At 52.1% G+C, this 12,477-nt stretch overlaps 1 protein-coding gene across 1 annotated transcript in view; it reads left to right on the top strand.

Annotated features, from left to right (window-relative positions):
• Positions 1-12,477, top strand: part of LOC103011999 (OTU domain-containing protein 7A) — a 386,007-nt gene that overhangs the window by 332,810 nt on the left and 40,720 nt on the right. The window contains 4 exon segments of the mRNA XM_057543670.1: positions 1,240-1,301; positions 1,303-1,342; positions 4,786-4,913; positions 5,652-5,764. Of these exon segments, the coding sequence (XP_057399653.1) occupies positions 1,240-1,301; positions 1,303-1,342; positions 4,786-4,913; positions 5,652-5,764 (343 nt within the window).

A 12,477-nucleotide genomic window follows, 5' to 3' on the forward strand; every position in this document is an offset into this window, starting at 1 on the left:
GGCTGGAATAGAACAGTTGTTTTCTAAGCAGTGGCTGTCTGGCTAAGCTGCCCCTCTCCTGGTGTTTCTGACTAGAGAGAGCGTGATTTTTTTGACAGCCTCCATTTTTTCCAGACTGTAACCTTCTCTAGCATCTACTCTGGGGTTTGTGAGGCAAAGAGGAACCCAGGGCGCCTACCACCAGGTTGTGCCTCAAGTCCTGAGGTTCCTAGCCAGTCTGCCTTCTTCTCTCCACCTTTCAGTCTTCCCATGTTGTTTTTATACGTAATGTCCAGGGGTTTTAGTTGTAGTTAGTAGAAAGGGTAGCGGAGGAGGATGTCTACTCGTCTTCCTGCAAGCAGAAGTCTCGAGATGTGTTGATGAAATTTAACATGACTCTACCAAAATAGCTACAGTGGTTTTGGATGTAATAAAATTAAATGTAGTCAGACAAAGACAAACTATCACATGACATCACTTATGTGTAAAATCTAAAAATAATAATAATACAAATGAACTTATTTACAAAACAGAAATAGACCCCACAGACACAGAAAACAAATTTATGGTTACCAAAGGGGGAAAGGGGGGGAATAAATTAGGAGTCTGGGATTAACAGATACACACTACTATATATAAAATAGATAAACACAACAAGGACCTACTGTATAGCAACAGGGAAATATATGCAATATCTTGTAATAACCTATAATGAGAAAAGAATCTGAAAAAGAATATGTATATATATATACATATATATATATAAAATATATATACATATATATATGTATATATATATACATGTATGTATAACTGAACCACCTTGCTGTACACCTGGAACATTGTACATCAACTATACATCAATTTAAAAAATTAAATGTAAACCATACTCTCAAAGGTATGTATGTATCAACAAAGAAGGATGGTATTTTTTTAGAAAAATAACTTTTTGGGAGGGGAAACTGTGTTCAAGGAAATTACACAAAGAAAAATTTTACATTTTGTGTAAAATGTGTTCCCAGATTCAAGGAGAGAAGGCTTTAGTCTTGAGTTTCTTGCTAGTTGATGGAGAATTTGGCCATTTTTTATCTTAGACGAGGAAAAAAATCTATATTTTTTTTGAGAAATAAGTAGCCATAACCCTCCACCTTACCAATGAAGTTCTCTAGAATCCTCTAGAAAATCATCCGCCGATGTTTAAGCTTACTTAGCAAACATCCCTGCCTGTCCTGGGATTCTAAACGTGAGCTTCTGTTCCAGGTCGCCTGAACTGGTGGTCCACCGTGTGCACGAGCTGTAAACGGCTTCTTCCTTTGGCCACGGACAGGGGACGGGAACTGCCTTTTACACGCTGCCTCACTGGGTAAGGCCCCACAGTGTAGACAGAGGGTGGCAGTGCCCAGGCCTGCTCTATGCGTCATTAAAGGACAATCATATACTAAGTAGAGCCACGTGCATCACTGTCATCTGGAAGAGTCCCAAGGGATGGAGCCAACAATCCCTGCCCTTCTTGTCAAGCAGCTGGCAGGCTTGGTGGGGGACATAGAGAACACACGCGAAAAGACCTGTCCTGATAGAAGGAGGCCTGAGCAGAGCTGCAGGGATGGGCATTAGACATCGTTATCTAGAGCAATTTCAAAGAGGACTTCCTGGAGGAGGTGATGATTTTACTGAGACTTGAAGAACTTGAAAGACTATGAAAAAAGGACCTCCAGGCAGGGAGACCACATAGATAAAGCAGAAAGGCAGGAATTAACATGGTGTTTGGGGGTCTGGGCTAAGCCCTGTTGGGGCTTGAGCAGGAAGTCTGGGGAGCAGTGCATGAGGTTGGGTAGGTCTGGGGCCACCACACTGACTGCAGCTGATGCACTCAGACTGACAAAAGGACAGACATAGGCACTGCTTGGGTAAAATAACACGGCACAGTCAGAATACACCACAGAGAGGTCAGCAACCTCCTCCAACGGAGATGTGAGCTTCCTGGTTACAAAAAAACGACACCAGCAAATGCACAAGTGTGGGGTGGCAGTATTTGGATGATGGAAGGTCATGGTAAACTTTCTGGAAGCTCACTTAACCCCTCTGGACCCAGGCTTACAACACAGGCAGAACTGGATTTGTGCTGGAGACCCCAGTATCAGTGCACAGTGGCGCCTTATTCAGTCCTGCAGTATAACGACCCTCTCCAGGGATGGGCCCCTCCCGACAAGAGTATGGTCCTTGTTGCTCAAACTCGCCTCCCCAGGTAAACATGACCTTAACCCGATGCTGTGTCCCAGAGCAAGGACGGCCCAGTCCTCGCTTCAGACCTGTAGTGAGGCTTGTTCTGTAAGAGGTGGGCTGAGATGAGCCTGAAAAGTCTTAGAGGGAAATGAGGGGACCTGGAAAGGGCCCCGAGATGCCCAGAGGAGGATGGAGCCCAAGAGCAAAGGGAACATCCCACATTCCATGGGCTTGACAAGGGGTGATGGGGAAGACAAGGGTACCCACCCACCTCCTCCCTTTCAAAACTAATGCATTTCTGTCTGTTGACTCCACATTCATCATAGTAAAATAGCAATCAGCAATCCCACTGCCCAGCGATGGCTGCTTTTTAACATTTTGGTATATTGTCTTCCATACTTTTGTCTATTCTTCCAGTGAAATTAGGGATCTCATGGTGTTCACAGTTTGGAATCCAACATTTTTCCCTTAAAATTGTATTGAGAATTTTCCATTCTGTTCTTCAAAAACATATTTTTGCTAGTTGTGTCCTATTCCATCATAATGTATTCACTATCTCCCTCTTATGGAACTTGTTTCACCTTGTTCTGTATAAAACCTGGGAGAAGGAAAATGAAAAAAGAGATTCTCTCCTCTGTGTCAACCAGCAGCCTCTTTGCAAAGTTTCAGGCATGGAAATGCCCTTGTCCTTCTGAAACTGCAGCATGCAGAGGCACTGTCCCCGGCATGACCATGGGTGGATAAGGCCACAAACCAGATGGCCACATGCCACTGTGGTCCTGTCTGATGGCACATGTTTCCCCGTGAGCACAGCAGGCCCTCCAGGTCTGCCTGGGAAGAGAAAGCCTTCTGCAGGTGGCCCTCACTCCAGCTGCAAGAGAGGCTGGGCCAAGACTGAGCCTGGGACTCGTGGCCTGTTGGTTCTTTTCTCCCAGTACTTTGTTCCCCTTTTGTACTCAAATTGCTGAATCCCACAGGAGCAGGACTGCCCAAAGTGGCCATGCCACACTCACCAGCAGTGCTTACTGGACCTGCTGACCAGCCCTGGCATTGACCTAGGGTGTGGGGCACACATAGAAGTGACGGTAATCCTGGGGTCAGGCTTGTGGGCAAATATGTATGGGACAAGGAGACCCTCTTTGCAAGAGAGACCCAAACAAGGAGCCATGGCCTGTAGACTGGACCCGGGACTTGCCCTGCCTGGGAGGAGGCTGCAGGCAGGTCTGAGGGGTGAGAAAGCTCGGCTCAGCCTGTTCATAAAAGGAGTGTTGATAGCCATCTCCCTCCATCTGTGCTGCAGAAAAAGACCAAAGCCTCCCTGGACAGAAAGCCCACAGCAGCCTAAGGTTATCCACGTGTCTTTGCACTAAAGGATGTACAGCCAGTTTGGGCTTTTGATCATCAGTCAGTGCTGGTCACTGCTCTCTGAAAGCTCTCCAGGGGGTCTCAGCTCACTTCAAGTCCACCTTTCCAGTCTCCACCTCTTCCCCTCCATCCCAGCTCCAGCCACCTTTCCCTCCCTAGTATGACACGTGGGCCTCCTCGGGGCCAGCCCTGGCCTTTTCCTGTGACTCAGCCCCATCCTTCACCACTCAAGTCTTTGCTCCGATGTCTCCACTCACGCTGTGACCAAACCACCCACCACTCTGTCCTCTTGGCCTGCTTCATCCCCCCGACAGTGCTGCTGCCCGCAACATAGGGTGTTACATGCTAATTCGATGCCTGCCTCTCCTCCCCTCAGCGTGGGCTCCGTGAGGTTTTAGGAATTTAGTCTGTCCTGGTTGCTGCTGTGGATATTTCCAGCACTTAGAATGGTGCCTCACCCCTACTGTGAAATAAGTATGGAATTAAGTGGAATTAATGGTATTCAATTAAACAAATGAATGAATGAATGAATTCCCCCACTCCCTGTAGCCAGAGCTGCATCTCTCTTCCACGATGCTTCTTCCATTGGTTGGGTTTCTTGGCCACTTCTGAGCTGCGCCAAAGGCATACTCAGAGATGCTGGTTTGTCTTTATTGACCCCTGGGCACCCAGCACAGGCCGGGAGGGGCACTTCCTTCAGAAGCAGGTGCTCTCCGCGGGCCCCAGATGTGTGCTGAGATGCCTCAGGGCTACAGACGTCAGATGCGGCAGACCCCCGACGAAGCCGGAGTCTGACTGCCATCCTGGCTCTGGGCCCTGTGTGAGGACACATCACCGATTGTCCCCACAGGCTCTCTCCCACTCGAACACAAGGCCCGGATCACAAACATTATATCCCTCAGAGCAAACCTGAGAGGTTGAGGGCAGCCTGCCAAGGGCCCCTGAGACAGGCAGCGCTTAGCGAAACTATTGTTGCTCTAAGGAGGGGCCGTGCTCCTTCACCGCTGCCTGCATCCACGGGAAACGTCACAAGGGAGCACAGAGGGCAGCTGCTTGCTAATCGTGAGGCCTGAACAGCTGGCTACTGAGTTAATCTGCTCACACAGCTGCGGGGGCCCAGGCTGGAAGGTGGTGGTGGCCTCAGCGCCTGCTGGCCTGCCCCCCTCCTCCTCACGTCCCTCCTCTCTCCTCTGCTTCTCACGGGCCTCCCGGCTGCAGGAATGTGGGGGTTTCACGACCGGGACCTGGTTTTGCGGAAAGCTCTCTACACCATGATGAGGACGGGGGCCGAGAGGGAGGCCCTGAAGCGAAGATGGAGGTGGCAGCAGACGCAGCAGAACAAGGAGGTAGGTACCTGTCGGCGTGGCAGAGCCGGGACCACGCCACGCGTGGCCAAAGCCAGGGCGGGGTCCGGATCTGGGCCTCGAGGCCAAGTCTGTCTTGTGAGATCAGCAGCAATGACTCCGTCCCCCACTCAGACCCGCTAAAGAGGAGCCCATTGCAACAGTCAGGCCCTGCCCACAGCGACCAGACATCCATTTCCCCTGCCCGTCCTGGTGTAATTATGAAAACCAATCGCCTTCATTCACAAGGCTGTCCCGACCTGAATGGTGAATTAGATGGTCACCCGTCAGGTCACTGCTGGTGTAGCCACAGATTGGCCCTGGCACGGCCCACGGCCCCAGCCCCAGTGTGTGTGCTCAGTCCAAAGGGAATGCTCATCCCTGCACCTCGGTGAGCACTGGCCCTTTGCTGGCCTGGAAGCCCTTGAAGATGGGTCTGCCCCAGTCCCTGCACACGTGTCAGTGGTCGGCGCCCCGCCCGGTGCACGTACCAGTTACATTGGTCGTTCTCACCCCTGGGAATGACCCCTATTGCTGGGTGGACTCCCAACGGCATGGAGGTTGGAGATTGGGGGTTCTGAACAAATTCTGTCAGAGCAAATGGGGATGGTCCTCGGCCACTAACAGGTGCCCCAGGCCCAGGGGCTGACGAAACCGGGAGGTCAGGCTCTCAACCAGGCTCACCTGGGTGGAGGGTAAGGGGTGGCCGCCACCTCCTGAGCCCGCCCCCCTTTGTGCCAGTCAGGGCTGGTGTACACGGAGGAGGAGTGGGAGCGGGAGTGGACAGAGCTGCTGAAGCTGGCCTCCAGCGAGCCGCGCACGCACTTCAGCAAGAACGGCGGCTCAGGCGGGGGGTAAGTGCTGCCCCAGCCGTGCCCCCACCCCCAGCGGCACGGGAAGTTGGGGAGGATGCGGGACCCCCAAGCTGGGAGCGACATGAGGAGGACTCCCGCCTTCAGACCTTAGATTCTACCAAGGATGCAGGGCAGGTGGTGGGGGACAGCAGGACCCTGCCAGATGTTTGGGGGAAAGTGTGCACAGTCCCCATGTGCATCTCATGAGCTCACATGTGCCCCCCGACACCACAGCAAGGAGGGACTCACCGCCCAGCCAGCCTGGGGAGGGCCCACACTGCCCACGCACTCACCAGGCTCTGAAGCCTCAGGCTGCTGATTTGGATTTTTTCATCTGAACATCTAATTTCTGGCTTTAAGAAGTCACAGTGAAACAAAAGATGGCTAGGCGAGCCCAGTGTCTCCCAGACGGGCTCCAGGGACATCCTGCATGTTCCTGGCACCCAGGCTCTACTGCTCTGCACACGTGGGCAGCGGCTGTTCTTCCTGCAGACACGGCTGGACCGTCCCCATGTGGGAATGAAGGTGCAGCCAACAGGGCAGCTGCAGCCCCTTTGGCCCCAGCTTTCTGAAACCGAGGGCCAGGTTGTCACCCCACAGAAAAAGTCTCAGCCAAACACAAGAGAGGATGCTTGTTGACAGCGGGGAGACCCAAGAAAGGATCAGAGGCTCTAGACAGCCCCTGCAGGCAGTGCATCCCAGGCCCCACCCTGCCCCCACGCATCTCTGCATCTGGGTCCTCAGCCCCTGCAGCAGGACCTAGCGCTTTCCAGGCCGGCACCAGAGGCCCTTCAAAGACAAGGCTTAGAGATGATAAGGAAGCCCGTAAACACTATTCCTACAGGGTTGTTTTGTCACTTTGTTTTTTTGTGTTTTTTTATGTGGACCACTTTTAAAGTCTTTATTGAATTTGTTACAATATTGCTTCTGTTTTACATTTTGGTTTTTTGGCCCGGAAGCATGTGGGATCTTAATTTCCTGACCAGGAATTGAACCCGCACCCCCTGCATTGGAAGGCAAAGTCTCAATCACTGGACAGCCAGGGAAGTCCCTGTCACTTTGTTTTAATCGGGAGACTTGTCAACACCAAAAGTCTGTCTTGTTTAGGACATTTTGGGACAAATATCCTAAAGACTCCATCCATTCCTGAAAAGCCTGCTCTCTACTTTTGCACACTGCTGAGTCTTGCCTGGGATGCGTCTAAAGGGTTCCTCACCATCCTTTTCCCCACTGTCCCTCCAGTCCCTGCTGCTCTGTAGATGCTGGTACATTGGATCCTGCCTGGTGACTCTTCCAGGGTGGGGAAGATGTGGGGAATGGCAGCAGTAATGATAAGAATAACAGGTCACAGTCGCCACATACTGTGTCCCCCCCGAGTCCTCCCATCCAGGAGGCACTTGACTGACAGTCACATGGCTGGTTCGGGCCATCTGACTCCTAAGGCCATGGCCTGGGCACTGCTGCTGCTCTCTGGGACTCCAGAGGACTCAGAGCAGGAGAGTGGGGGCAGGCAGCATCCGACATCTGTTTGTCCCTGTCGCCCCTCATAGGGACTCGGGTTTGCCAAGGTCGAGGCAGGACCACCACATAGAGGCCCCTAGGTGATGGGCAGCGGCTGTGTTCCCTACTGTCCCCTCCTCTTTCTCCCACTCCTTAAGCCCTAAAGATATGGGGTCAGGGGAGAAGATGCTGGACCAGCTGACCACTCGCCCAGCTCTCGGGCATTGCTGAGACCCGCCAACCCGACGGTAGCTGCCCTGTGCCTCCAAATGTCCCCCTCCTCGCAGGACCCCTTCACCATTAGTTTGGTTTCAGTTGTAAAGATGGAAGTGTTTTTGGCCACACCACGCAACTCTGACCAGGGATTGAACCCGGGTCACGGCAATGAAAGCCTGGAATCCTAACCACTAGGCCACCAGGGAACTCCCGCCCTGGTTTTTTTAAGTTCCCTCCATGCACCTTGGACCAGCAGGTTTGCGGAGCAGGTAAGCATCATGCTGGCCACTAGTGTCCTCTTCAGTGAGAGGTGCTGGGTGGGCAACCCTGGGTGCAGACAGGATTCTGGCACCTGCCAGGGCCTCGGGAGCATCCCCTTGCCTGTCGCTCTGCACAGATCATGGCACAGAAATGCTCTGCAGGTGGTGTCCCAGCCCCATGTCTGGTTTCTCCTGGATTTTAAATGGTCCCAGGGGCTCCAATCCTCCCCCACCCCATGCCTTCCCAAGCCAGGGCGCAGGGTTTTTTTGTTTTGTTTGTTTGTTTGTTTTTAACATCTTTATTGGAGTATAATTGCTTTACAATGGTGTGTTAGTTTCTGCTTTATAACAAAGTGAATCAGTTATACATATACGTATATCCCCATATCTCTTCCCTCTTGTGTCTCCCTCCCACCCTCCCTATCCCACCCCTCTAGGTGGTCACAAAGCACCGAGCTGATCTCCCTGTGCTATGCAGTTGCTTCCCACTAGCTATCTATTTTACGTTTGGTAGTGTACGTATGTCCATGCCACTCTCTCACTTTGTCCCAGCTTACCCTTCCCCCTCCCCGTACCCTCAAGTCCATTCTCTAGTAGGTCTGCGTCTTTCTTCCCATCTTGCCCCTAGGTTCTTCATGACCATTTTCTTTTTTTTTTAGATTCCATATATATGTGCTAGCATACGGTATTTATTTTTCTCTTTCTGACTTACTTCACTCTGTATGACAGACTCTAGGCCCATCCACCTCACTACAAATAACTCAATTTTGTTTCTTTTTATGGCTGAGTAATATTCCATTGTATATATGTGGAGGGCGCAGGGTTTTCTGGCCCAATAACTGCAGCCTGCAGGGCTGTGTGTGGGCTCCAGATGGTCACCTGGACCCACAGCAGCAGGTAGATCCCAGACGCAGGTGGGGAGCTTCTAGAACCAAGGCTGTTTTGGTTCTGACACGTTACTATGGTAACATTTGAGCTCTGTGAGAGAGACCTCACAGAGGCTTTTAGTCACTCTCACGGGACCTCCCCACATCTTCCTCCTCCCTGGAGAGCTCTTATGCGGTCACACCACAGAGAACAGGCTGTTTCCTCCTTCCAGGAGGTGTACCCCTGCTGGGGGGTCCACCTTCTCTTGGGGTGCAAAAGTCCAAAAGAGAGACTTTTCTTGAGCAAGTTGTCAGCATCTCTGCATTTTGCCTCTGTCTTCTCTTGGGGAGGGGAAGAGGGTCCCCTCCTCATGTTGAGCTGAGGGATGGAGAGCATCCCTGGGGCTCCAGGGTTGCGGAGACTGAGCGTGAATCCTGGGAGGAGGCCTCGGCCACGCTGTCTTCAGGACTCTGCCTATGAGGGAGAAGCCCAGAGGTCAGGTCTGAAGGGCGGGCGCAGCCATTGGCTTGGGGCACCACCACCTCTGTCCAGGGAATGGAGGGCAGAGACCCTCAGCTGGGGGGAGGTCTGAAGACCTGCAAAAGCACGTCCTTGGAAATGGAGTCGGCATTAGGACCTCCCCCAAGCCCAGCGGGCACCCAAAGGAGGAGAGCCAAGATGGCCTTGGCTGCCCTCTGGCCTCTCCTGTCTGGCCTGCACTGGCCCCTCAGGGGTCACAGGTGCTGCCAGAGAAAGGGGAAGAGGTGAAGCGAGAAACAGAGAAGAACCGGCTAGGCCTGCAGTGGGCTCGGCTCAGGACTGATGAGATAGCCCCCTGAACAGAACTAGGAAAAGTGACCAGAAAGGCCACACAGACTTCCCAGAGTTTATCCTGAGGAAAGGAGAGAGCTGGGCAAATGAGTGCATTTGCAGGTACAATGGCGAGAAAAATTACAGTGGCTTTCCTCGTGTTCCCCCCACGCCCTGGGAACCTGGCCCCCGTGGTGAGTGACAAGTACAAGCACTGCTCCTGCCCAGCCAGACCCTGGCCGCCTGGCCCTGGGACAGATGGAGACAGACGCCACACTGCGGCTCCCAGCATGGACACTGGCCCAGTATCATTTTTTTTCCAGAAAGCAACCAGGTTAAGTATCTGAAGAGGCCGGAAGGGACCAAGGGCCAGACCCAGGGAAGCGCTTGGCCTGCTTCCTGCCTTCCTCTTGCACGACTCACAGTGGCTGGTCCCCAGGCTCACTGGCCAAGCCCCAGCAGGAGACCCTGGAGGCAGGGAGGCCTGTCCACGACTTGCCCACGGAGAAGGGTGGAGACCAGGCTGGGGTCCGGGCAGGGCGGGCCACCAGCCAGAGAGCCACCGTGGACAGGCTGCTTAGGACTGGTGACCACAGAGCAGGACACCCTCCAAGACCTCAGGAAGGCAAGGCCAGTGTGAGCTCCCTGCTGAGTTCAGATGCGTGAGAAAGATGGGATGGCATCTACACCCGCAGACGCGGCAAACATGGTGAGAGCCGAGGCAGGCGGAGGCGGGGGCTTCCACGCAGGCGCACTCAGAACTACAGGACCCGTTCTCTCTGCTGCTCCTACTTGTAAATCAAAACGTCTCCGTTTCTCTGTGGCTAAAACGAGAAATCAGACGTTCTGTGCTGCCGCTCCTCCAGAGACCCTCTGAGGCACGACGTGTGAAGTGTGACCTCCTCCACACTGCTGCTGGGGTTTACAGCCCCTCCACCAAAGGTGAACTAGGCTCGCCCGTCACCAGGGCTGCTAGTGGGGCCATGGGGAAGAGGGCTGCTCCCCAGAAGGAAAAGGAAGACACGGGGGAGAGAAGAAAATAAGTCCACCCTAAGTCATGCAGGTCTGCAGGGAAAGCAGTGCTGAGGTGAAGTTGCCCGTCCCCGGCTGGCACGTGCAGCGCTGGCCCCCACGCCGGACACTGGGGGAAGAGGGTGAGTGTGCAACGGGAGGAATCCATTACTTGTTGCAAAACTGGTAAAATCTCTGAAAGCAGTTAGTTAGTGGTGGCCTCTGGGTGCTTCATCTGGTTTCAAGGCAACTGAGAACTAGGAAGGGGGGATGCCTGGTGGACCCCGACCAGAGGCCCAGACTCAGATGACCTGGGTTAGAGTCCCAGGCTGGGCGTGTGATCTCAGGCCCGTCTCCCAAGCTCTCTGAGCATCCATGTTGTTCAGATGTAAAATGCACTTGGTAATAACGTCCCTGCCAGGCTGTATCGGTTTTTGATGGTTGTGGAGTAAACCACACCAAAACTGGGTGGCTTAAAGCAGACCCACTGGATTTGCTCGTATTCTGGGGGTCGGCAGTCTGGTCTGGAATTGCCTGGAGCTGCTCCTGGGGCTGCAGCATCTGGCAGTTGGTGTGGGTGGGGCTGCATAGTCCAGGATGGCCTGGTTCACAGCTCTGGCTCTCGCTGGGCCTCTGTCCAGATGGGCCTTCATCCTTGAGAAGACTCAGGCTCCTTACAATATGGATCAGAGCAGGAGGAGGAGGCAGCCCCCACTGTGGAGGTGCGGCTCAACTCTCCGCTTGCATCGTGTTTACTAATGTCCCACTTGCCAAAGCAAGTCCCATGGCTGAGCCAGCCTCTGGGCAGAGAAAGAGACTCCATCCTTAATAAGAGGAGGGGCAAAGTCACCTTGCAAATAGACAAGTACACAGCAGTAAGAAGGCTCTGTGGCCATGAAAGCAATCAGCCACATTCTCTGATGCTGTTGGGATGGGGCGGTGAAATCAAGGGTTTGAAAGTGTTTGGAAAGAAGTTTTTACAACTGTAAAAATAATGTTTATTAAGACACTGTCACACTCAGCCTGTGAGTTGGCCTGCCTGCTGCCTATATGGTATGTTGTAAAGGCCCATCCCAAATGCTTGAAATGTGTTCCTTCTTCCTGACTTTCCACTGGTTCATCTCACTGTCCGTAGTGTAGTGGTTATCACATTCGCCTCACACTCGCTCATCTGTGTCTGATATTCCACCCTTAGAAATTCATTCCTTTGAGTCTTGAAAACGTTGGAGCTTGTAGGGGCTTTCAGGAGTCTCTGACTGTAGAGCAGATCCTTCCCGTGAGCTTATATGTCAGGGTTACTGCACTGTATACTCTGCAGCCTGACCTCCAGAGCCTGGACCTCTGGGAATGGAACACAAAAACAACTTATAGGATTGCACTGGACACAGTGAGGATTGGAGAGAGGAAGGCATGAACCTCTGCTGGGCACCTACCTGCCTTACATATTACCTAAGTGTCACCACCTTACACCCTTTATCCCCACTTTATAAATTAGGCATCATCCTTCTTTGTACGTTGGAAAACTAATGCTCAGAGAGATTAATTGACTTACCTCCAGTTTGTAACTGGTGGGGCTAGAATGCAGACCCAGACCTGAGTCCAGAACCCTGCAGTTTCCCAGAGCATACACTGTGACAAGCTTTATAGCTTCTCAAGAAAGAGTGCACTGCAGATAGACTTTTTTGAGTCCTTGCATATCTGAATCTGTCTTTATTCTGTCTCACCCTTGGTGGATAGTTTGTCTGGGTATAAAATTCTAACTTTAAATTCATGGAATGAATGATGTCATCAAAGGAAATAAATCAGACAGAAAGCTATCAGCTTCCTGGCACTCAGTTCAGGTTGGCTAATTTGAAATAAAACAATTATATGAAATCCAAAGACTAAATATATTCAACTTCTTACTTTGTCTTTATAGGCTCTGAAAAAGATTTATTCATTAACTCAACATGTATTAATTGTCTGCTATGTGCTGTGCATTTGCGCACACACTATCTCATTCTGCCATCACAGTAACCCTGTGAGATAAGGATTGTAACTCTCATTTAA

This window comes from Balaenoptera acutorostrata, chromosome 3, assembly GCF_949987535.1.
Source record: "Balaenoptera acutorostrata chromosome 3, mBalAcu1.1, whole genome shotgun sequence".
NCBI lineage: Eukaryota > Metazoa > Chordata > Mammalia > Artiodactyla > Balaenopteridae > Balaenoptera > Balaenoptera acutorostrata.